This window comes from Opisthorchis viverrini, assembly GCF_000715545.1.
Source record: "Opisthorchis viverrini unplaced genomic scaffold opera_v5_46, whole genome shotgun sequence".
Taxonomy (NCBI): domain Eukaryota; kingdom Metazoa; phylum Platyhelminthes; class Trematoda; order Opisthorchiida; family Opisthorchiidae; genus Opisthorchis; species Opisthorchis viverrini.
This window is the reverse complement of record NW_008751703.1, coordinates 2,022,305-2,049,695: the sequence shown is the minus strand read 5'-3', so window position 1 is coordinate 2,049,695 and position 27,391 is coordinate 2,022,305. Positions and strand designations below refer to the sequence as shown.

Sequence of the window (27,391 nt, the reverse complement as noted above, 5' to 3'; positions counted from 1 at the left end):
GCCCAAAACATGGCTGTACAACGCAAATAATTGCCACGGATGGAGAACAAACCTATGCAGGAATACTTAGCGACTTGAACATATTATGAGTATGGACACACCCTGTGAAAGCAGATGTAAAATATGTCCAAATATTATAAGATAAGTACCTGAAAACTCAAAAACTGGTAAACAACATTGTAGCGAATTTGCTTCGCCAAATCGTGACGCACTCAAAATTTGGTAAAATAGTAAAATACACGTGCAATCAATTCAAAGCTTTAGAGTGGCTTATATTTCGCCAGGAGCAGTTTTTTTCGACGTCGATTTCTTGGTCGACCAACTGATAATCATCTCTTATCAAGGGATCTGCTTTCCTCAATCCGCCAAGGCTGTTATTGGACTGGGACTTCCTAAGATCACAGTCAGTTACTTGTGTTTGCTAGCCATTGTGGGTTCTCTGCGTACTTACGATAATTTTATGCGTGGCACATGACGTTGAATGTACATTCTTGCCATTTAATCTCATACCAGACCCAGTATGAGGAGTATTTTTCCTAATGTGCGCGTCTTGACTGTGCTAGCGCTTACCGCGTCTTGAAGAGCATTCAGTATTATTTGTCCTTTCTTTGGTTGTTGGTCTTTAAACATACGCTGGGATTCAACTTTTCTGACTGGAACTGTTGGTAGCGTGACTACGAATGAGACGTTTCTCTCTCTTATCTCATATTATCCAGTAATCCTTTCGCATTCTTCGCTTGCACTCACTCTTTATGTCTGTGACCATGCTCTTCAAAAATAAACGATAATATATTCATCTATGCAATCGATTTTCAGTTAATCTGTATTTGGACATGCGTGTATTTCGACTTACTTTTTAAAAGTGCAGGTCAGTGAACAACGCTTCAAAATTCATTAAGCTGTTACGTTTGGATGAAGCAGATCTCTTATGTTCCTTAATGATTCGCACTTTGGTGGCTGTATCGAATCAAAGTCTATCTTATGCGATTCATTGATCTGTTGTTGTGGCCCTCGGAAATGCAAGTTGTGGCTGGTGAATTGAGCTACTTTGATAACCGTGCAGATAAAAGTGCCAAATCTTTGTACATTGCGGCACCTGGAAGGAGAACTCGCTTGACACAGTTTCGGCATTTGAAGTAGCTAACTAAAACAGTATGAGTGTTTAGGTTAACTGGACAACTGAATGAAATATCTTCGTTCTTCAAAACTAAATAGGCACAACATGATCTGATGTATTTCATTTAGAGAACTTTATTGAACCTTAAGCTTGATCGGTATATCCTGTTGTACCCAAGTTTTACAGCTGTTGTACAAACAAACGATTTCAACCCCGGCTGAGGGAGGTTGCGATCGTTGGACTTGTTCGTTTTTCACCGGTTTATCACCCGAAACATTTCTTCTATAGAACAATTTCGGAATTTCCAACATTTTTCTAACCTGAACCCCTCGCAAGCATCCAAAATATTTCATATTCCGATAAGGCAGTTTACATTCATTCACATTCCAGGATTACGTGACACCTCAAAGAGGGCTTTATTCTCCAAGTAACATCATTTGGTGTTGAAAAATTGGGAAGCAGTACAGGCGTTCAATCCACGTTGAGAACCTTCAAGAGAACTCACTTCACAAATCAGCAACGGTATTCGAACTTGTGGACTTCCGTTTGGTGACTGCACACCACAAAAACGGCCGGACACATGTGTGATAAACTGGCACTTTGGATGAAGCAGCACGCATCCTCCAAACACGCATTTCTAGACACGTGGCCAATTTTGAATGGCTCGTCCGATGACTTGTCAGACGGAAAAGTAATGTGATTTGTACGATTTTTGCCTTCCGGAGTAGATTACTTATGGATTGTTAGATATTTTGAATCCAAATCAATGTTTAATTGTGATAAAGCGGAATAGCTGGTACACATTCAGTGTGGGGGGAAAGTCAAAAACCGTGTAGCCACCCGATTTAATTAGTCAATTCCGTTTAGGTGATTTTCCAAAATCAGTAATAACTCCTTTTATCATCATCGGTAGGGTGACTTAAACGTTAGCACATCATAATAAAAAACAGAGTATTACGTCCATTGTTCCTCATGCTTCTGGAACACAACATGTGATGTTGACAATAATCAACTGCTTCCGCATTTAGATATATTCAGGTTGTGGTGACATCGCAGGCCAAACCAAATTCGAAAAATAATCAGCATGAAAACAGTCACAAAACTGACAAAAGTCACAGAACGTCATCTCATGCTGTTAAAAATTATGAAGCTGAAGTCTGTTAATTTCTGGTAGTGGTTTCATCTATGTCTTCACCTCAACACATGCTGGACAAACTGGACAACGATTTGAGTTTAATGGGGAGGGGGGTTGGACGGCAGACCAGGGTTAGCAATCTGTAGATGAGCAGGCAAAAGGTACAAACATACAAATCGGGCATGAAAATAAGGTGGGATCAAGCACAGAAGTCGAACCAAATACGATAACACTTTAGACAAATCGCACCACATAACTACCTGGTTCCTGTGTTCCTGCAAAATCGAGTAAGTGAATTGCACATTGTGTGGAGAAAATATTGGAGTAAAATTTCACACAACGCTGTCTGAATAGTATGTCGTGGATATTGGGTTTCATGCCGTTTAGGTATCGCGGCCAAGTTGTTTTGTGATGTTTTAGGTTTCTCCATACTAAAAATCCTGTCTTATTTTGATATAATCTTACAAGCGTAGCACTCACAGAAGCCTTAAATGCTTAGATGTTGACAGTGTTTGTTCCTACTGAAAGTGAATGCGGGAAGAAGCAGCGATTCCCGAACTCATTATGCGTTTACAAAGTGATAACTTTGCAATAGGATGTTAGATAAGAAAGTAACTCAGAAATTCCGGACGCAACACTAGAAGTTATTTTGTCAAAACAGATGAAGATTTTCAGACCACATCCCTCTCGTTCTTATGGCTACATAATATCCGGTGTTATTATTGTACTCACTTTAAATCTGATCATTTGTTCCAAGTATGGAGGAATAAGGACACGAAGTCTGCCATTTCTAAGTCATCCAAAAGGATATAAACAACAAACCAAGCCAGTGGATGACGATCTCCGTTAGTTTGGGATAATGATTGTTTCAGGAAATCCGTTTCAATGCCGACAGAGTTTTGACCCTTGTTGATGACCTTTGAGGTTTCCCCCAGTAAGCCTGTTTTCCTATAAACGGAAATTTAGCGTTACATCCCCAAAGTGATTCTTTATTCGAAATCAGTTTATTCTGTTTACCTAAGCAAACCTCCATACGCGGCAGTCTACGAAGTAGAAAAGCAAAAGCCATGTGCTGCACATTTTGGGGTGCCATTCTTGACATGTACCTGAGGGGGATGCAACGTGTCTGACAATATGATCATGATCATGATTGTCCGTAGCATAACTGGAAACATTTGACTTACCAACGCGGTTGCAAATTTCGGTGTGTTTATGTTTGAAGCAGAGCAAAGTGAATTTTTGGTAGGTTTAGCATCATTTTTAACCAATACGACAGGCGAAGAAGACGATAAAGTTTATAAGTTATCATGGGGCGTAGAAGAATGTTACTGAGACGGGTAACAAGGAAACGTTTTGTACGTGGCATATGCAATAAGTGCCTGCGAACTACTTTATCCAGCGGAATAGCAAGATCTTCCCCCAAGGATACCTTACGGTGCTTCTGCCTCCAGTGCGGTATTAGTCATGCCGGAAAGCTTTGGTTCTAAGCACGAACGTTTCCAGTAGAAAGATAGAGATCTTTAAAATAATGAGTTTTTTTTGATCACTTCTTCTTAGGACTGAAAATCGTCCTAAAAGAGTGGGCATCAAAAGAGTATGTAAGATGTTTTCTATACAAGTCGACAAATATACAAGGAGCTGCCCAATACGGTCGACTTTTTTTTAGATTCTTATCCCTCTGGCTTTGTACAGAGTAAAATGAGGTTTTTAATGTAGTCAGTAGGGAGCTCCAGATTCATGTTAGATTGCTTCTCATGTGGCCTTCGAGTTCCGCTACAGATACGGAGACACTTACAGTGATACGGAGGACAAACAACTTGCAAAACTTGTGGTAGAACACATTCAAAAGCACGTAATCAAAATACTCCCCCCTTGAAGGTCGAATAGGAAAAATGCATTGTCAGTAGCTAGATACTGCTGCAAACTGGAGGTCGGAGTGACTCAGACAACTCCATCCGAATCCTGCTACGCAACCAAAACCCCAGCAACAACAACAACAAACCCCTTGAAAATGAGAGTTTTAGCTGGGTTCCAGGTGAGTCTCTCGCCAAACCAAATTAGTTTGCAATTGAGTGCATTTCGCTTAAACCCCAAGGTTTTCTTGATGAACGACAAATTAAAGCAGCCCAGACTGTGGACAAAATGAACTGAATCAAACTATTTGGTCACTTTGGTGCAGATCAGGTGACTTGTAGAAATCGGCAATCAGTGCCTGTTCAGCGATGCTTCTTCTTTCTAAATACAACGTGCCATTTCCCGTCCTGAATGAGGAGAGTAAATGAAATTGTCATTTATTTGTAGAAAGTATGTGAAGGTTTAGGTGAAGACTCAGCTTCAAATGATGGGTTTCGAGTGATTTTCCGTTGGATAAGGAAATTCGCAGGGTATGTTTCATACCCAGGGTGTGATCGGTTCACACATACTGATAACTAAGCCAAATAGATATGATGTAGCAGTCCAAAGTTGTGCACCGGATAACTATATATGTCAAAGCACAGGGCGAACTGAGGCGGTAGCATTGAAGATTTTCTTCTAGAGCCAGGACAAACCCAAAGTAGTACGGTTCAGAAATTACTCGAGAAGAGAAATGTATAATTTACTTATCTTTCGTTTTTATTGGAAAGCGCAGAGTGAATGTACAAGTGCCAGAAGAGTCCGAGATTTGAGAATTGTTCATTGTGGGAAAGAATGCCCAGAAAACTGCCGGTTAATTTTATAAACCCTTAGAAAATTCAACCAGATTCTAGTAAGGATCTCCAACAGTGATCTATTCCACATGGATATGAACCCACTTCGCGCTTATGATTACCATACATACATTAGCACTCACAATATAGCTCGTCTACTTTCTAAACAAGAGATCCACTTTTCCTAACCGAATATTATACTGAAAACAGATGAGAAGTTTCCCACCAGATTTGGGTCAACTGTACTCCATAATAACACAGTTCAGGTAATGTAATTCTAGTCATTTGACAGCCTTGAATACTGCAACATTAGCCTTTTTTCTGTCAGTCATTTATTAAATCAACCAGTGACCAAGATACAATAGTTGACGCCCCCTAATGTTTCGTTCATTACAAAAGGAACGACCGTCGTGGAGTGGCGCAGCAAAGCAGGGCCGTTTTATTGCACCGTATCCAGTTTATCGTGCATTGTGTTTTCTTTTGAGAAGGTCTTATTAAGAATTAAGAAGGCATGTTGGTTATCCTGTCGTAAGATTCATTCAGTATGCTACATGCTATTTTCCAGGTTTATTTCTTTCGGCTATGTGAACTGAAACATTCAGAACCACTGATTGCCTTGTGCACAGTAGTTACTCTTCCCAGACGCAAACCAGTTACGACCTATTTTTCTTGTTCTAAACTGATTGTGACATTGTATTTTATTCTTTCAGAGCTCCAGCTTTTTAATACTCATAAGTAATTGATAACATAGACCCTGGTTAAGCAGAAATCACGAATCTAGCCTAGTTCATCTTTCAGGATCATTCCGACTATCGAATACAAAAACCGACAGAATGAACAGCAACTTGGCCGACTAAGCTTTACAAGAGCGGCAGAGCTGTGCCGTTTTATGGAACCGCTTTGAGCGTGGATGATTTATTATGCTCACAAACATTCTTTGGTTCACGCCCAGTCAAAACAAACAACCATCTCACCTCATTGCACAACGCGACCGTTTCCCAACTTGAACAGAGGTAGAATCAACTGTGTATTTCCGCTACTTCCTCTGTTACCAGGGCGACAGGGTTAGAGTAATCATAAGCAGGTGATTCCGGTAGGAAAGACTGAAGTGGACTGAAATTTACTCTTGCCCAAGTGCTATGTTGGAGCGTTTCACATTTATGGTAACCGGTTAGCTTGTAGTTAAAAACAAACAGCTTTTCTCGTTTGAGTGAACTCCATGCACTACATTTAGTAAACTGATCAGCAGTGAATTACGACCAATTGGAAATCTGGTGATGGGAGTTCCCAACACTTTCCAGAGTAATGGGAATTGTTCACCTGAACGGTTACATATCTGACTATTGCAATATATCGCAGTACAAGAATTGTCCAAAATTCTAACCTTTTTCTTCTTCATTACTCGGTTTTCAGTTAACTCTGCCAAACTGGTTTTGGCGTTTTCCTCATAAGTATGAACTATATCTGCTGGATAGAGGTAACCACACTTCTGAGAGATAGTAGGGTCTAAGTAGACGTCACGCAGTCATAGCTTTCCTGAGTATGGAATTTGTTATGAAATTTCTATCACGGAACGCTGATCCCGTAGGTGAGTTCATAGATAGGACATTGGGTGTGGTATTTAGAATCGCCTCGTGTCACTGCAGAGACGTAGGTAACCGTTGAGGACTTAACAGATTTATACGTCACTGATGCTATGCTGTGTTTGCGCATTTCTTCTCGGCTTGTTAGCAATACCTAAAGAGGTTTGACTTGATCCAGGCTGTACAGCACTCCGAGAAATCAGTCTCAGAAACCGTAACATGTTGTACGTATCTCACCAGTTGCACACCATATTACAAAATCCTTGTTATCAAAGTGTGAACAAAGCTCCGGACGTTGAACCAATATTGTCGGATTTTCTGTTCTGGAGATGAGTTAGTCGCACACGTCTTCGCAGCGGTAGGTGTGAACAAGCTCAGCTCCACTTAACTTGTGTTAGGAAAAAGCCATTAAGTGACTCCATGGCTGTTGGGTTATATATGTATTACGATCGGTGAAACCGGTTTCAGATTTGAGTTTACACTCTGGTCAATTGGGCTTTCAGACAGACAAGTAAGTCTTCCGATTCCAGTTCACATAAGCTCTTTTCTGGCTTACCAATGGAATGTATATTGCATCTGATGATATGGGAGGATTCGTGTGACTTATTCTGGTATTCCGTGAGACCACGGTGATTTATCTGGACCGTCTGAGTTTGTGGGGGTAATTGGTATGCCCTAAATTACACACATAGACTTCATTGGTTCACATGTTAACTGAACGCGTCAAAATTTTGTGCCAATTTGAAATACAAAATCTTATTGTCTTCAGCATACTATCAATGAGAGGCATACCGACTTCTGATTTTTTTGCCGTGATATGTCGTGGAGATGGTTGTGACCTAATAGTGCCTGTTTAAATTCCGCCATAGTAAAATATCCACTAGCCAGTGATTTGGCACAAAGTCAGATTAGCTGTTCATGTCGGAAACACGGTGTTGTTTTTAATAACCACCACAGACGGTCGCGCAGGCGATAGAGACGCTGCAAGCCATCTACAAGCCAGCCGCAAGCTAGCTCCAAAGCGCACAATAGTATGTCCAGTTGTTAGACATCCTTACGGCAGACCACAATATTTGGCATTTTACTAGTGTGTGACCGTGTGTCTCTTTCGTGTTGGCCAGCGATTCAAAGCAAAAGAGATAAGAAGATTGGTTTCTCTAATAAAGTGACTGTTTTGTGCTGACTAATATTAGCCCTGAGCACATTTATTGTCTGTCAGACACCATTTCAAGCCACAAGAACTATATTGGCGCCGGATATGATTTCCAACGCGGTATATTGCTCTATGACCACTGAAACAGGGGAACAATCTTTGGTGTTCAGTGGATACAGCTACATACTGAGGATTGTCCTAAGTTGTACGAGAACTTCAAGGCTCAAGATGTTGGCGAAATCTCCGCAACGACCGAACGTCGGTTTCGATCATTTTCAGGTTGGCTGCTTCCGAAATGTGAGTACGATCACGACTAATTTGTACAAGTTATAAGGAATTCCCCTTTTGTAGGACGTGGAAATAATCTATCAATCCATCAGGACTGTTTAAATGATTTTCTTCGTCACTAAAATAACCTCGTTTTTTGTAGTTTCAGGTGCCCATCCTGCTAGTTCACTTTTGAACACAGTCGAACTTCATTCATGGCCCGGTCGAGACAATATCTACTGCGGGAAATGTGCGCATCTTAGCAGTCGCTGTAAGCGTCATGTAATTGCTTCTCACCTCAGAGATATGGGTAGCACTGAAGTAGTGTTACGTGAGTTGAAGCAGGACGAATAAAACCCTCTCTCCTTGTTACAGAATTCTTTCAATTCTGAATTCCTATGTGATCTGTGCCGATTGATCAGATAACACAAATAACTGTTCATTCATTTGGCACTGCTCACAAAATCGACAAAAAGATCCAGACAGCCCATAATCGGTTTTGCCATTCTTGTGGCTCATAAAGTGAGCCAAGCTTATTATTTTTCCGAAAAACCAAGCTGAACGTATGTTGTGATAGTTGAAAATTAACTTTGTGCAAACGGGTCAGGTAACTGTTCCCACTATGATACAATCACGTCTGGTCTGCAGTTGCTTTTAGTAGCTATCCACATGGCTTCCAAGACCTTGAGGTCGTTGCGACTTCCGACCTTTAAATTTACAACTCTAGAGTCCTATTGCGGATAGTGTAGTTTCTCTTGGTGACAAAGCCTTGTAGTTTATCACACCGTTCTGGGTGTCACGATTTCTAACACACCATCTTCTGAAATACTACCATGTCTTCTTCCCTGCCATCACCGCCAACATTACATTTACATACGAAACAGCTGACAACCATTCAATGTTGTCTGCATCCTTCTCCTCAGAACTGATATCAAAAATCCAGGTGTTATCATGTCAATTAACCCCAGTTATTCGCGTACCTTCACACCTCAATAGTAGACTTGCTTCAAGAATGATTTGAACCAAGCGGATGACGAGAACCAGCCCCTGAATCTATGAACGATGTATCTTTTTTGTGTATGCAGACAACTATTCACTTTTCGTTTTCCAGAGTATTGTGCGTCCTGAACCATGTCCAATTGTGCTCGGACTAATTTGCCGTTCAGCGCCAGATTCTGCATGTTTCAGCTATTCATACCAAATTTTAATGTGTTAACCCATAAGCTTCCAGGTTAGTACACACTTCATAGCATCTAACGGACAGGCGCGAATCATGGTAATAACGAATACATCTCTCATAATTGCTCAGTAGGTGTTTCCTGAATTATGTAGAAGCATTTTGAATACATACCTGTGTGAGGTGCTTTAGAGGGATCAGCCACGGCAGTCACAGCAGTTGCGGCTGCTAATGCTGCCATCGCACGTAAAGTGGTGAATTCCCGTCCTTTCATTCCGTCTTGATGTTCCATTCCTGTTTCTCCTCGATCCTTTGAACTTGATCTTCCTAGAATGCGCACGCAACAGGAAGTAACCCATCGCCAACAACCACGCAATCCACCCTGCTCAAACGCCCCTGCGCTCCTTATACCAATCGTGAACGAAGATACATCTGAGTGGGCTGGCGGGGCAAAGGGCCTTATTGGCTGTTCATTTATATTGTCTCGGGAGACGTAGACATTCTCATCCGCTGCTCGGTTAAGTGGAATGGCAATGCCTGATGATTCGACTGAAGCATCATAGGCTAGGGGAGCCCGTCCGGTAATTCGAAAGTGCCCCGGTCCGAAGCTTGTGTAGGCAGTACCACCGTAGCCTGCAGCTGATCGGTTGACAGCTGGCACAATCGCGTTGTAGACGAGCGGCTGCCCGGGTATAGGTATGTCATGCATGTTATCCAGCGACGGACGGCGTCTTGTGTATCGCGGATCGTCTTGGAATAAAATGACACCAAAAAGGATAATTAGTATGCTGCGCTGACTGCAAGTTGAACTTCTAGGCAGTATTTTGCGGCATGTTACCCCCCCCCCTATCAATCAAAATCGCCACTATTTGCACTTATCGTGGTTTACCGGATGTTCAGGACCTTTTTATTGGTAACGATATGTTAGTATAGATGATGAGACTGACTACTTTTTCCCCAATGATAAAGTGCCATTAATGAATCTTTGCAGAGCACACGCTTTGGCATTCATGGATTTGGCCGTTATGCTTAACCGAAATATAGAGATGTACCAAAATAGAAACTATCACACAGGTGTTCAAAAGTATGCGAAATGTTTCTGTTCTAAACCTGGGCGGATCAACAGGATTTAGCACGGTATCGCGCATAAAGTTAAGTTAGTTTCCAGGCAAACCAGATCAGAGATTATTTGGCCGTCACGGTTTGATTTCAGGAAGATATTGAATGGAGTCCCGCGAAGAACAACAGACTGGGCTATCTAGATGGAAGTGTGCAATCTGTGATTTCATTGACGTTACATTGCGAAGGCAGAAAAACGCAATCACATGCCTTGCATATTCCAACACAAACTTGTTTCGGGCTGGTCCTTTCATCAGGAATCTCGATATGTACATCACTTCTGCATCTAGGTTGTTTCCTGTACTGATCTTACAAACGCCAAATGTCGGGGGCTTGACGAGGACTTGTAATTTACGCCCCGCTCCCTTCTGTATCAGCTGGTATGTTATAAGTCCTATCTCAACTTATTCTGACAATGCGTAATATATTTCATAAAAGCACCTTAAAACAGTATTTATTTAGGCATATGTCAGAAGGTTTTTTGTTCGAAGTTTTCAACCACCAAAATATCTCGGATTTGGATGCTCTCTTAAACAAATGACTCAAAATTAGTGACGGAAACAAAACTCGTTCAGTTAAAAGAAGATTGTGGAAGAATTAAAGGATCTGACCACCGGAAAATCCCAAAGGTCACGGGGTCCGCCAAACCATAGTTCGCTTGCTTTACAGGGCTAATCAACAGCAAATGGATGCTAGGAAACACAAAACATTTGCTTCACAAAATGGGCAGTGTAGGTAAAAATATTTACCCACAATATACAGTGCCATTATTTGAGCTGTGTGTGAAGGCTGGCTCCCTCTAAGACTGTATGGCCACGAGTTTACTTTGGTGTTTTTACGGTATTTTGAGTAGTGCCACTGACGTCTGGGTTTCACGAAAATGGGACTTTTGTTCTCAAAACAGAATATGTTGGACCAACTCACTTTTTCAGAAACTCACTTATGTGCCGGCGTGTATGGCTGTGGGGCACACATCCCACTGTCGTACGATTGAAAACCTCCCTGGTGAGGCAATTACCTACTCGTAATTTTCTTTCATCCAGTCATCTTTCCGTTTACACAGACAGTTCCAACTTCGTTGATATACGCCTTTAATCACTAGTTTACCTTTTTGATTTCCATATTACGTAAACGATCGGACTCCGTTTATCTCAAGGATGCAGTCGGATGTTATTAATTGATTAAGTATGCATTGTTATGTTTATTATTCCATTGATTATTAATTAACTGAATGTCAACCATTCAACACGTATGTGAATAGAATATATCCCTGTAATTACGTACTCTGCTGGCCTCTTTTCTGACTTCCATTACGACTAGGTCGCGCATATGCGTTTTGCCTTAGTGTGGTTCCTTCGTAAGGTGGAGGAGAACGTCCCCGTCGGTGTTCCCTACTCGTGCGTCTTTGGGATTGATCCCTTTGATCAGCCGAGCGTTTTGGACTTTTTGCCGGCAGCAGAATGTCGCCGCTCACTGTTGTCACTGTAGTTGAACTACGGGGAATCCCTTGCTGATTGTACTTCTCCTCGAGATCGAGCTTTTCAGAAGTTCCGTTGGCGGCACCACCCTTGCCGTCTGAATCATCTCCATCTGGTCGACCAGGTTCACCACTTGTGGCTCCGCGACGGGCAGTTACGCGAATCGCTATAAAAAAAGTTGAGCAAGAACTGTCAGAGGAACACTTCGGACTGTTACTTTTCTGAAGTTTACTACTCCGTCCAGCTTGGCACAAACAAGTTCCGCGAAGCGGCGAGGACTACAGCAGTAGTAGGTTACGTGACTACACATTCGCATGCAGATTTTATATGTGGCATCATAAATTTTTAGGTAAAAAAACCCATGCATTAGAGGATCGGAGTTTTGTTGTGGTCTACCGGTGAATGATGAGAATGTTTTGCTTAGATATTCGGAAATTTTTGCGAAACTCCTGGCAAGAATGAAGCCAGTGAATGTTACTGAACGGTAGTAAGAAGGATGCAGTCGGGTTCCCAAGCTCTAAACCACATAATGCACTCCATCCTTATAAAATTACATGGTGTGCGTATACACCATCACTTTGCCGAATAGCTTCGGGCTGCTTCCCATAGGATTAATGTGTCTTCGGGTCACTTTGCCCAGCTAGACTTTGCGAACAAATTTTTCGGATTACCTGACAATACTACCCGAACGTTCGTGTGGCCGACCAGTCTTCGCTTATACAACGCTTCGCAGTAGCACTTAAGATATTCGGGGTGTGATCTTACCTTTAATAAGTCTATGCAGCATTTTCACTAAACATGTTGTTTCTTGTTGCAGAGGCATCAAAGTTTCCCGTAGGAGACTAATTTTAGACTCTTTCAGACTAAACCGACAGATCTCTTCCACTATAAAATTGTTGCAGGAAGGGCATTTATATTTATATTTTGCCTGCACATGATTTACATTGCAACACTTGGAATTTTGTTATCATCCGGGGTTGACAAAATTTGGAGGTAGCCGGTCTTTTAAAGTCGGACAACAAACCGAAGCCCAACTGAAGTGATAGCATACAATCGTAGATGTACGGTACAGACTGAATCTCTTGACGTTTAGTTAGATTTATTTGAAAGAGGTCCAGTCAGTGCTGACAATATCTTGGTAATGATAGATCCCCGACTTTTGGGGAGTTCATGATTAATTTATCCGATTTTATAGGCTGAACCATAAAGCCAGGCTTCCTGTCATTATGGTTGCTAACAAATCAGAGGTACTTAGTCCGGAATTTCGCTTGAAGTATGCAGTATAGACCAAATTTACTCTCAGATTCCACACCAGTTGACAGTATCGGCCTTCTTTTCCAAAATTAATAGAAAACAGCTGAATTTCCAGCTCACTCAGTCTATTTTTAATCATGAAATGACACGACGTATAAAATTTTTGACCCTCATATCCTCTTGTCTGTGTGTCACTCCGTGTTCTCATTTGTGACGTGGCTTTATCTGATTAGTTGACTTATATCAAGAAATAATGATTATTATCGAGCTAGGAGATTTGATTTGAATAGTTTCTTCAAAATTTCATCGGATCTCCAAAAGTTTTGCTGTGTGACTGGGCTAACCGGACATAGGCCAAACATTTTGGCTCGTTTGAGAATGTCACCCAGTGTAAGCTTTACTTACAGTCCATGGATTTAACTGGTGGCTTACTGGCAAAGTCGCATAGTAATTCATGGAATCCACAGTCCCGATATAGGATTAAGTGAGCTATAGGCCGAATGTAGCCAGTTTGTCCCATCAACAGAGAATGAAACGAAAAATCTTCAAGGATTTAAGGATGGAAATCTAGAGAGTTAGAAAAAAGTCGTTACCAAATAAAGATAATTAATAAAGACGTCCTGTTCTAGTCTAAACAATTTAGTAGTTTGTATCCTGAATGTAAATGGAAGATCACTTTCTTGTATTCTATTAGACTTATTGCCTGGAAAATGCACCTTCCACAATGGAACAAAAATAAGACCTCAGTATTGTTCAAGTTCAAACTTCCAGCTGACAGAATCCTGTCGCAATAGGTCGAACGAAATATTAAGGCTGATTAGTGTCTATGTATATACCAAGGTTGATGGTCGAAAGGTAACAGGGAAGGCAGATTCAGATTGATGTTCCTCCAGGAACGATAAAAATAACAGTGAGGTTCCTGGCCTTGATGATACTAAGGACTATTTACCACTACCACTCCAGAGCTGTTGACGAATGTGCAGTTAGCACGCACAAGAGCGACAATTTATTGTTTTTTTGAAGGCGTTTTGGAACTAACGATAATTGAACCAGTGAAATATGAAACTGCGTAGAGTACATGATAAATTATTTGAGTTATGAATAGTGTAAAAATGTTATGTGAACAAAAGTATAATTGTTTGATGGCAGGAGAGGAAATGACTGCACTCTGCAAATCATAATAAAATTTGTTCTCTGAAATAATACATAACTATTTCAAGTACATCGCAATATTCGACAACAGAGAAAACACTGAGGCTGTAGAATATAGTTTCAAGGCTCAGTGGGATCATAAAAACCAGTAGGTAAGTCGAATAATACCGTTGATTTTACAAAACAACAATCCTTTTTGAAGGAGCTAGACAAAAATCAACATGCATTAACCGGCTATCGTAATGACCTCTATGATAACAAGATGTTTCACAACATTGATTGTAACGCTTGTCCCAAATTAACTTAAGTTGATTTCAAAGATGCATAAAATGGGCTGTGTACTGTTATAACTTCATCAGCTAAAAGATACAGTGAGAAAAGTCTCTTCACCGATTGAATGCAGCACACCACAAGACAACTCATGCAACGACTTTGCTACCGCTGAACGGAGATAACAGTAGAAAAGTGAAGGAGGCTCCGTAAGTTACTCTAAATCACTGTGAAGGTAAGTGTCGGTTACGGTGTACCTGGGGTCCATTTATCGGTTTGGCAAATTTGACTTGCTACTATATCTCATAGGGATTCCGCTGAACCACACAAACCTACAATCCAACGCATAACTCTGTGCTTTTAGTTGAAAGTTCAGGCAGTCATTGCTAATTTCTGCTGCCTCCATTCTAGAAGAATAACCGCACGAAACTGAATTTGTTTACTTTTCTGAACTCAAAAAGTGCAGGCTGCTAGGGGCAAAGTTTGTTCACTTTTTGGATATCAGAAAATACTCGATTATTATTGACAGATATCGTCCAGTTTGGTTATCTTTTGTGAATCTCATTGTAAAATAGTAAAATGTTCTGGGTTAGACGAAATGGATTGCGTGAGTCATTTTTCAAAGTAGCCTGCATTGAGAAAATTTGCAGTTTCAGCACACTGCTTGCCCGCGTTGGTCACTATGATGAGAAACTGGAATATTTTGGGTGTCTTACAAAAGAAAAATGACATTTTGATGTCCTTTGTACTGTTTGAGTCTACAAACCCGCCGCCATATGGCGCTTACTTCTGTCCTGTTCTAAAAATGCCGGATTTTGGAATCCAGCCCCCGGTGGGTGGACGCCAGCAAGCCAATCGCGCTCGTGCTCCTCGCCGTGATCAATGAAACGCACACGTTCCCTTAGTCCCAAGGTTCTTGGACTTATTGCTCCATTATCATAGCTATTGTCAGAATAACTAAAGGAATCCTCATCGCTGATGAATGGAGCATCAGGGTCATACGGTTTGCCCGGCCCTTTGAGTATATTCAAAGGATTTTAAGTAGAACCATTTTAAAAATAAAGAAGAATGGAGTTTCACAGTGTTCCATTAGGACAGGGATTATCAAGCAAGATAAAAATAAAATAGCGGATTATAGTTTCACATGCAGTTTTCAAAAATTTCAGGCAATTCAAAGAACGCAAGCAATAAAAATAAGGGAGAGAAAAAACATTAGCTTGTCAGTTTGTCAACAATATATTGGAAATTCCATATATTCTGCCGTTAGTTCAATACACGCGTGTTTCAGTCAAACAAAAGAGTGTATTATTTTCGTGCATTTATTGCGCCATTACTGAAAATGTACTTGGAACCATCACTAGGTTGTTGCAGAACCCGTCATCCGGGTCTGTTTGCCCCGAAACTGTCGTCGTCTATTTATATAAGCTTTTAGATAAGTTTAGGGAATAATGTTAGTAGCACCGTGTTCCACTCGGGCATTTTTGTAACAATTACCTGGAGTGTAGTGGGATTTGTTACGTCCACTTTTAAGCCCATCAATATTAGGTTTTTAGGCGGACTATTTTAAATAAATTATCATCAATGATATGAGAGAAAACATTTGAATCGTGCTTCTCCTCGATTGAATGATGCCTCAGTCCTGTAAAGCTTTCTTCGACTTAGATGTTACTTGGTCGGGCGTACCGGACACTGCCTTGAGACGTGCCAGGTATATAACACACCAAGGTGATAGAAATCCTTGAGTAAGTCACGGAAATTTTCAAGAGTGAATGAAGACGTCATATCCCCTGGAGTTTTGACTTCGGTTGTGTTACTTCTGGTAAAAGAAAACGTCTTATGGCAACTGCAAGGCGCACAAAATAAAAGGCAGACGGGTAGTCAAGCTTCCGCTCTAAACTATAGTGTATGGACACTCTATTGAAAATATCAAATTTGAAACCAAACCAAACAGGATGACTCCCCGTTTCATTTTATTTATAGGAAACGGCGTAAGTTCCTTACTCTTTCAGAACAAGGAAGCTGAATTATGCAGCCTACCTTGTGCCAAAACGCTTGTTTCCGCTTTGTCCGTCCACTGCTATAATCTCAATCCGATCAGAAACTGCTGAGACTTGCTTGCAATAAAAGTTAACACAGATGTCCGTTTATTCATGTGACATACGAATTAAAAGGCACAGTACATTTCAAGAGTCGGTTGAAACATTTGGAAAACATCAATCCTATGATGAAGTTAATTTTTTCCACCTTACAAATCCTGGTATGTTGTATACAGTTTAAATAGGCAAGTACAGAATTTTTGTTGGTGTATTAGTGCAACGATAATCAAGTTTTTCTATGTCATCTGAGCGCAGACTCGAATGGTATAAACACTATGAAAAATAACAGGATTTAAATTCAAAATAACTTAGCATACTCGATTCTTCATTACTTGCTATAAAATTTTGCTTCTTTGAAAATGCGTGGAGTGCAGAAATCAAAACATAAACCGATATATTCTATGCAGAATTACACTAAAAACTGGTTATTGTTTGTGGTCATACGACGCAACAATACGGGTAGCTGCCGCCGAAGGTATCGATCAGCATAATGCACTCAGTGTTATGCTGCATATGTACATTCAGTGAACTATGCCTCACATATATGAAGGATTTCTATCCTACTTGACGCCTGCTACTCAAAAGGGCGTTAACCAGAAGCAGTGGGGTTGTAGTTGGTAGGTTAACTAGACGAAGAATTTGAGCGTTAAGACTGTACTTGAATAACTCCATCCAAGTCGTTTATGCTTATTATGTGATAGTTGAACAATGGACTTCCGCTAAAGCTGTAAAAAGGCCTATTTATGGGATGTATTATTGTTTGAGCTGGTTAAAAGTGTTCATAGTTCATCTTACAATCATGTCAGTGTGACTGTCCAGAATGGTTATCAAATACCAGTAGGGTCAACCTGTATTCATATCTACATGTCGAATGTCTTTAATTCATGGGGAAAATGTACCTATAGACGCAATACCAAAAACTGTGCTAATGTGGGCCGAACCGAGTAAATTTCTTTCTGATCGCAAAATTCTTCACTTTCGTCTAGTTTGGGGCATAATCATAGGACATACTCAGTGTTCCAGTGTTTCAAGAAAACTAATCAGAATTTCCTCATAAACCAGTTGGGTTTCCTGAGTACTTTGCAACTCTGTCAGATACTACCTCTTCTACCCTGCGGGGGTAGTTTAAACACATTTGAAATGGTGAAGATTTTATTTCGGATTCAGTACGCCTCTTTTGAATCCCAGCCTCAAAGGGATGAAGCAACCAATGTGAAGAAACTCTAGCACATTCTAAAACAAATGGTATCCATGTTGTTAACGTTATCGTTATCGCAATTTTCGGCTACTTTGTTAACCTTGATAAGTGATCTGTGGTTAGTACCTGGGATTCGATAAATCCCGCAGCCTGGAGCCATTATGAACACCCTACTTTGAAGTTCTGATAAATAAGGCGTAAAGTGACAGAAGCAGAACAACTGCTGGGTCAACGTTTAAGATACGAAAATAATCTTTACGGAAGGAAAATTGTCTAAGTCCAAAAAACAGGGTACGATGAAGACGGCTTCTTAGGAAATTTTGTATACATAGATATGGAGAGCGTATTGGTTTCTATTATGCCACTGCCGAATACACGCCCAGTATTGTGGGATAATTGGGTGGTCGATTATACTTTTTCGAGAACAAAAACTGCGATTCAATCTTTTTTTCATCAGCCGACGATGGCTATATGGCCTTGTGAAAAGGCGTCAGCCAAATCATTTTGTCGAGCTGACATCAGAATAAGCAATATCAATTGATGCAGCAACAATCAAACGTGTGTTAACAGTCCTTCAAACAGGCACACTGTTATCTAGCAACCGAGTACAAATCACACACAAGCTTGTATGAAGTACCACTGATATACTAGTTACTTCAACAGTGAGATACAAACCTCTATCCCATACCACATTACTTAAACACGGATGCATATTAGTTCAGTCTTCTTGCAAATCCTCGTCATACACCTGGTACCACATCTGTCGATTTCAACTACATGATGACTTACAATTACTTCGTTCCATTCTGATCTGTTGTCACAACGTTGACTCCATAGAACCAATGGAGATTCTTACGTCCATCATACATCTGACAATACCCAAAAGCACATCGCCCCTATCTCTGTCACCCACAGAGTGGATATTAAAACACAACCAAAAATCTTAATGGTTAAGTGCACCCGGCTTGAATTCAAGCAAATTGTCTCCTAATCTTCGATGATCGATGCTAACTATTGTTTTGAACCAAAAACACTGTTTGTTAAACCGGAATCTCGTTTAATATATAAAACATCCACAACCTCAAAGTGTTGATTTTTACAGTGAATAGCCTTAGTGCAGGTGCTCAATGATACGTCGTATAGATGTTTCTTGAAAAATTGAGGTGTTTTTAGAAGGTTAATGATATGACCTACCTGGTTCCTCAAGACGCTTCTCAGGCATAAGCTTGGCATGAAATTCTTTGCTCAAATATAACGGGTGGTAGAAGTCTCCGACGAGTGCCTTAATGACCTTGCCAACGTCACGTAGTGCGACTTTCGAGCTTTGCTAGTTGTGTGAACACAAGCAAAAAGTGTAGAAATGAACTGACGAGACGAGAAAATAGATAGATGTGACATTTCTAGGGAAGATAAGAAAACATACCTTAATCATAGCAGCAAAGCTGCCAGTGTTTGAAGTGCATATTTATAAACCCTGCACACAGGTGAACGGGAGGACAGTAAGGTAGGTGAAATACTCAACTTTTTTTAAAAATCGCGACGAATAGTTCCATAATATAATATCAGTAAAGCTTTAACATGAAGGAACACAAGTACTAAAAGCTGCAATCATGCATTGTGCTTCCATATCAGATCTACTGGAAACAACACAATCGACGGGATTGTTACGACATTTAATATGTATTCAGCACTACAAAAAGATGACATTTGTAGTCACATCAGTCGTTATTTGGGTAAGGAAATACAGCAAGAAAGCCACAAGTGTTTCCATACAACTGGTATTTCTCTTCGGAACAAATGTACAAAGTCACCGTCAGAAGATTTCAGCAAGAATATCATCTCTCTGTTTATGAAGATTGCATTTTAAGCGACTTATCAGGGCGAGCTTAGTAGTACATGCTGAGTGTCAAATACAGCCGTGGTATTGTGTTATCGACTCACATGTAACCACTAAGAAATCGTTGCCCGATCAGAAAAGTTTGGGAACAATTGCTCTGCAGGCAACACACTTGAATCAGTTATAATATTATGACTATGGATGCGTAAAGTTGTGCAGTAGTGTCACAAGACAAATGGACAGGTCCTGTTCAAAGCCCTGAAATTTGTTTTCATTAAGAGCAGCTGTGGAGGGTTGAGGTTGTACTATTTCGACCGAAAATCATGAGCGAATATAGAACACTTTTTACAATCGCTCGAAATGATACTACAACGGAAACACACAACATCGAACACGGCAAATAAACAGGATAAATAACCACATCACACAGTTTTCTACAGGTGCAAAGTATATCAAATCTAAAGTGGTAGGACACCTGGAATGCATCGGGCCGAAACTACAAGCGCTATACTGACAAAGGTATACAGTTAGTCTGCCAAGCTAGTGGACGGCAAACATGTTGACGTACACTGTTCTACACAAACAACTACCATCCACTATGTTTGCGTTACCTTATTTTCCTTGGATACGGCCCGCCCTAATTTCTAAAACCAATTTGTGTCAACACAGAATTTTGTGAGTGCTTGAAGTAGACTCAACTGAGCTAGACTCAGTAAGTATCTACCGGGATGGAAAATGTTGATTTTCGGATACCAGAGCGCCTGATGACAAGAATCTACGCTTGGGAGTTTTAGCATATTGTTAGATCTCTTCAAGCGATCACATAAAAGTTACAAACCAGATGGCATACTGAATGTTCTGTGAATAACAAGGCACTTTTTGTCTATTCTCCCTCGTTACTTAATAATAGAACCGCAAAGTGCATCACTGCCTGGTGCTCTGGCAATAATTCCCAGTGGATTATTGTTTATAATTTCCTACTAAGAAATATATATACGTAGTTGAGTTCAGCTATAGCGTTTGGCTACTAGTCATTTATTCTTGTGAAGCTGCATTATAGTCTTAAAATCATAACACTCGTCTTTCTGTTCTGTTTAACACGCCGCAAGAGCAGTCAACTCTAAATTTATGTGAAAGCAAAGCAACCAAGTCTACAACTGGATCAGTGAGGAATTCGAAGACGGTGTTTTGCATAATCTTCATCGACCTCACAAGGACAAGGTTTTTATACTACGAACTACGAAGAATTTATACCTTCACCTTCCGTGCCTCTTCAGGAGAAGGGAGCGTTAACTCGTTCTTGATGTAACACAACCTAATATTACAGGAATAATATATACTCCGTAAAACATCTTGCTGAAAAAGGCGTTTCAACAACAGAATTTTCTATAAACTTTAGCTTCCTAAAACAATTTTGGGGATGCTGTTCTGAAGAACAGTTCCCTATTTTAAGTATTCACCGGCATCCACTGTTCGAAAAAATCCAAGTCAGTTATATGATTTAATTTACTAATTGTATAGGCACTCCTCTTCATCGACTTCCCTAACGAAGTATCTATTCCTCATTTTTTATCCTCTATCAGAAAACTCTTGATCGCGTGGCGACTAAGCGGCACCAGTTACTACAAATGTCGCCAACCTGAGCGGTGACTTTTCGCGAGGTTGTGTGAGTTTTCGTTCAGTATGAGCATGGCTCATTTGCAGTTCAACGTGCTATTAATTTAATATGGAGTAAATGCAAACACACCTGTAAGTTTTGTGAAAGTCTCTCAGCTTTGGCCTTATTGCTATGTATCCCTAAACCCAAAGAGTGCAGTTAACATGGAGTAGTCTCGTAACTATCATGCTCGCATGATTAAGTTTGGCGGTTTCATTAAAAATCAAGAGGTGCACAGTGTTTTTACGTTTTTAGCTGTATGAATGCAACTAATTTAAGAACACGATCAAGGGCAATCAGACGCTTAAGCAACAAAATCCCGGTTTTTTGATGTTGGTCATAATATTGAATGGCACGCCTGTGTCGCGTACAATACTAGATGCACCCTTAACTTGGTCACGGTGACGATCAAAAAGCCTAATCGCCTGCCACGCTTTTTACAAGCCTAACGTACTATACATAAGATTGCTTACAATCATTAGACAACCAACGAACTCTTTGTCCTTCATGATGATCAACAGGTAGGTACGTTCCCCGAGTTTCCATCAAACTGATGTTTTACCTGAACCCGAATTGGAAACATTCTGATAAATATTTTTAACTGCACACAATTTGGGCTTTAACGGGAGACCTAACTGGATTCAGGTGAATCCCTCTTTTTATGATGGCCCGCTCTAAATGAATGGGCTGCTGCAGCCCGCCCCAAGTTTTGTTTTAGATGTTATTTGAGATATTAAGATATATTATCTTACCACACCACGCTACTCATAAGGTTGCTGAAAATCCTTCAACAGCTTAAGTTATCTAGCAGTTTCTATTGTGTGAGTCACGGAATCTTATCGGGTCATCTTCGGAATGAGAGAAATGGAATGAGAAATGGCACATACAGGTGGTCGGTCTTTGGACCTAATTGACACCTTTCGCGAATAGTTTGCGCAGACAAGACTCTATGCTTTAGAATGGCTGCCATAATTCTGGGCATTTTCAAACGTTTTCGCTTTAACTCGACCATCATGCAATTTGTGCTTTGGCCGTTGGGAAACTTTGAAGGTTACTTCTGATGGAACAGCCATCAATTTCTAACTGTGAGGTAGATAAAAGTAATCATGCTGTGCCTTAACCTAGAACAACAGAATGTCACGCTGAACATTTTTGTCAAAAGCAGGATCCGAAGATTCAATTTTTCATCATCATCCTTGAGCGAGGTGGCTCAATTGGTTGGAGCGCGAATTCACTGACCGGAGGGTCCGTGCTTCGAAATAAACGTCAGCTTCTAAACTTCCCCTGTCTAGGTTTGGGCAACCTGACAGTATCCCAGCCCTCGTGCTTCGTTCGGGTGGCATGGCAGCTGGGCACCGAAAGGGTGTTACAGCTGACTGACTGACTGTTTGACTGTCATCATCCTTAATCGCATAGTCGCAACTCAACAAATCTATATTTTTCACAAAATTTTATGCTTGGACTTAGATTCATTGTGTTGACGGTAGACACCTCATAGCTGCCCATACAAATACTGTTGGTGGATGTCAAATGGGAATGTACTAGAGATTTGTATGCCAGCGTCCACAGAAAAACTGTTTATACAAATGAGAAAATATGGCTCATTTTTGTATTCTGTAAATTTATGTATGATAAACTGTGGCAGCGTATTTTTATTTCCAAAAATTGGGTGATGTTACAGGAGGAATTTGGATAAAATAAAACATGCCATTGAGATTATTATGAAGTCAATAGGATTTTACCAAAAGCAATTTAGAATATTCACATTTTGGTGGACTGTAAAATTCACTTACTCGATGCGATCGGTTGTATTCCCACATTTTGTTGAAAATTGCGACCTTGGAATTCTAAAGTGAATTTGAGATGATGTATGCTAGTTTTACAAAAATTTCATCTTACCATATTTTTCAGCTGGTCTGTATACAGCTTTTCTAGCATGTAGACTGTGAGGAACTCTTCCAGACTGAAACCTTGTTCGAGAAATAGCTTCACAAAATCGTGTCGATCACTCATGAGGGCTTGGTACATGTAGTCATTCAATTGTCCTTTCTGAAAGGTAATGATATAAGCCCTTTTTACTACGAACCCTATAGGATTCATGTTTGCTGCTAAAAATTGTTCGCAACACACGCACTCCAAAAGTCACAGGTTTATTTATTCAGCCCTCCTCAGGCAATAGGAAAGATGTTTATAAAAAATGCAAAAAGTAGTGATCAGGAAAATGCTCTATCAGCAGACTGCTATTGTTTTAACGGTCATCTCAACTCATTTGTACACAAGTTTTTTTCCAGATTTTGTGAGCTTCTCTGGGTAACTCACTCCATAGTGAAACCGGTTGAGGTTTTATCTGATATCGTTGTTTACACAACACTACCTATGATAGATTGAAGAAGCGTTCTCTGCTGTGCACTCTGAGTCAGTAGTCAGCCGGTGCTATGTCCGGCGGTAGCAAAATAACCACTATGCACGAGTACAATGATGACGTTATTTGAATCGATTCTTACGGATGAATTGATTTTGACACATTTGAATTAATTGTTATGAAGAACCATTTAATTTAAAAAATGGTTACTATCTTGCCCAGTTTGTTGTTGCTTACTAGCGGGAATTCATTCCAAAGGAGTGTTAATAATAAGCGTACAATTATATATTTGAGAAGGAGTGTTATCCGTTCGTGCTTGGGCGTACATGGTGGGGCAAGACGTTCATTTGCTTGCTTGTTTGGAAAGTATAAACTGGGATTTAGCAGCGGGTCTGCGTTGACTAGGATTATGGACCATATGTTCGATGTATACATTATTGGAAATTAGTTCGTCCGAAAAATTCGCTATAGTACAGTCGCATGTTTATTTGCCATGGTATTTTACCTTTCGAAGAAAATTAACTATCTTAAAGAGACATGGATGAGCAACAGTGCTGTTGGAAGAAAACGAATCGGTTGACTTACCCTCCACTTTTTGTTTTCCAAAAATATCTTTTCTCTCGCGATATCCGCCCGGTTTAGTGTTAGAGTAATCTCCAACTGTTCCAAATTTATTTGGTCGGATGCCACAATAGATCCAGCTGAACGGGGACAAAACAAGTAACGTGTAAGTTCGTCAGTTTTGCTCGCATGTTCCCGTAGGAAGCATGCCTTCTTTCATACATGGATAGGCAATATAATTCAATCTTCCGAATGCCGCTAATTATTGGGGTTCGGACAAAAATGGACTACATTTTTCCATAGATATTTTGGCCCCAGGCCATCTGCAAAAGTTACTGGATCACTTCATGAAAACTCGACCAAATAGTACGGGGTATTAAATTGCCGATCTTGGTGTATCCCAAGATAGATTTGGTACAACGTTTAGTCGCTTGTCGTAAACCAGTTCACTCTAACAACACTCCCGTACAGCGGTAGCAAATACATCTTGTACTCCCCACAGCGGAATGCATTTGCATGTTACTCGGTCCTCTTAGAAACAGTACGAAGTAAGTCCAAATGTGGAGAATCTCTTTCTAGACTGGTCGTTCTACTAAGCTGACCGAAGTTGAAGCGCTTATGAAGCTCCTTTTTGCAAATATTAACGGCTAGCATTATTTTGTATTGTAGCCCTTTGATTAAAACGTACAAAACCATTGCTTGACTGTCTACGTTGGTGTTTTCAGGCGAACGGAACTATCTTCGGATTACACAAGAATACAGTCAGTCATGATCCCTCGTTTCTGTAACAATACCCAGTGCCACAAGCGAATGAACACTCCAAATATATGCATGTTTACCTGGCTGCGCATTGCAGTCGGCTGTTGGGCGACTAAGGTCTGTCAGTTCAACTCAGTGGCGGAGCTGGCTTAGTGTTCACCCTCCATACCTCAACAAATGCGGTATTGTACTCGAATGTACTTGAGGATTGCATGGCAGTGTTTCGGTATTTACCAAGGACCGCAATTTAAAAATTTATATTGTTTGCCGTGACACAATATGCACGGTGCGTCACGAAGTGACCAGTTGGACCAAAAAGTAAGATGAAAAGTAGAATTTTAGCCTACCTCCATGTAAATACCGGATTTTTCGCATTTTATGGTTTATTCATTGTATGCACGCGAAAGTTGGCAATTCTTTCGCTCACAGCACTTTGCGAAATTATCCTTAGTGCGTTGAAATAAAAGCAAAATCCGATAAACGTTTCCCACTGAAAAGTTTTAAGCTTCACCACTTCTCAGTGAATTACTATCACTTTTTCGCCATGCTGTAAACGTAGCAGCTGACGTACTCTTATCGTGCTGCTTTTATGCTATAAGTTGAAAACGACCCTTTGAGCGGCCCAGTGATATTGCGATCCACAAACCAGACCTGCATTCCTTAGATGACACATCACCTAGTAATCGCAGCCACTGGTGAGTACACAAGTGTATTTTGGCTCATTGTCCCAGCTCCGTAAAGCCCACTCTGCACAGAAACGTCGAGTGTTTTATATCACCTACCGGAAGTTTGCTGATGTTGCAGGTAGGGCGCGTCTGGACTTGCCCTGTCATCACGTTGAAATGTTAACGCAAACGCAAACTTAACTCACAACTGTAGGTTGGTTGGATAAAAAGGTTGCGGCGAATGGCTCCTCAAAAAATCCTTTTACCGAAGTGTGCCCAACGAGCCCTCCAGTTTGGCCCATAGTTGTGTGAGGGGGGAACGGCTGCATTGATCTCACAAGCCCCGTGTCGGAAAAGCCTAGCAACCCTAGCAATCTCCCAGGTGTTGTGAAAAAAGCCTTGCCAACATATTCGATAAGGCAATGGATGGTAAGAAGGCTGTAGCGGCCGCCTGATTCAGTGCCGCTCGTATGGACAAGGTCCGCCTTTGCTTTGGGGGATGTGTTACCTATCCACGGCTTACGATTATTTGGTTAAATCCAAAGCACCGCTCAGGTGTGCAGATCCCGATTACAATGCATCATTTCTTATGACCTTGTTTTCACAAGGTTTCATGAAATCCGAGTTATCAGACGTTAGCCAACTACGGGTTTCCAATGGAATTCGGATAGGTTACGGTGAGTCTGACACCCTAATTCGAAAGGAAGCAGGCATCTGGAAGTTAAAATCCCATCAGTGAGACTTCGGTGTTCCAGTGTTAGGACCGAATGTTTTCAGAGTTCATATCGCATAGGATTCCGTAAGGTGGCTGCTAAGGTTTTGCTAACTATTCTGTTTATCTGAGCATTGTGTTACTGTTAAGGCTAAGAGTTTCCAATAAATGAACTGTATATTTTTTCGACTTCCTGGACTAGTGAATTTATTAAACATTTACAGTAAAAGACTTTATTCGAGTGAACTATGGAGTACATATTTAACAGGCTGTGTTTTCATTGTGATAGATCTTATCACGACGTTCGTTTACTTTATCCACCCTTGAAGAGATAAATACTAGCCCACGATCCATTATCAACAAACAGGTCGCGATTAATTAAAGGTAATGCCCTAAGCGTCCGTAACGCGCACAACGGTTCAACTCACCACTGGCCAGAAGCGATGATATCACGTAACCATCCAGGTCCGAGTCCTCCTCCATATCGAAGACGGTGACCAAATTGCTATAATCGTTGATGATCTCACAAAGCATATTCACTTCCTCAGTGTAGCTTGTGTAATCTGGGTGCATATCACCGAGGAACTCTTCAATTATGGATTCGATTCTGAACGAGGATTGGTAGACAATTGAGGGACTATTACACGGGGTTAGAGTTCGCCTATTGTTCACAGAGCAGCAAAGCAGTTCTGACGTTTGATTTTTAAAGCCAAATGTCGATCGCCATAGTCGAGGATTTAGAAAATGATCACTGTATGAGGTTTAAATGCCGACGTACCCAACAGTTCACCCGTCACCTGCTAGTTTATTGTGGCATCCATGGGCGTAACTAAGTAGTTCGGTACTGTATCATTCACGCACATCAAATCAGATCCATGGGTGGGGTATGTACAAAATAAACTGTGGATAACACACGATGCTTCGGGAATCTATACCACGAGAGCCTCGTACGAATATAACTCGGAGATCATCGTATTCCCGCGTTACGGACCATTCTCGTAATCGTGGAAGCGCTCGCCATTGTGCATAACAAAATCTGAGCCAGCATATTGGACCTATCCGGGAGCAAAACGTATTATTTCACTACAGCCTTTCTGTGGAACGAGCCTATCAGGTGTTATGAAGATATTTTGTGCTATCCGAAGAAGTTCT

General features: G+C 40.8%; 1 protein-coding gene across 1 annotated transcript in view; it reads right to left on the bottom strand.

The window, feature by feature from the left end:
* Positions 1 to 27,391, bottom strand: part of T265_03361 (hypothetical protein) — a gene marked incomplete at both ends in the record, with an annotated part of 152,748 nt that overhangs the window by 86,024 nt on the left and 39,333 nt on the right. The window contains 8 exons of the mRNA XM_009167822.1: positions 9,294 to 9,869; positions 11,523 to 11,882; positions 15,180 to 15,407; positions 18,881 to 19,013; positions 22,974 to 23,027; positions 23,080 to 23,229; positions 24,128 to 24,243; positions 26,668 to 26,846. Of these exons, the coding sequence (XP_009166086.1) occupies positions 9,294 to 9,869; positions 11,523 to 11,882; positions 15,180 to 15,407; positions 18,881 to 19,013; positions 22,974 to 23,027; positions 23,080 to 23,229; positions 24,128 to 24,243; positions 26,668 to 26,846 (1,796 nt within the window). The remainder of the gene's footprint in view (positions 1 to 9,293; positions 9,870 to 11,522; positions 11,883 to 15,179; positions 15,408 to 18,880; positions 19,014 to 22,973; positions 23,028 to 23,079; positions 23,230 to 24,127; positions 24,244 to 26,667; positions 26,847 to 27,391) is intronic.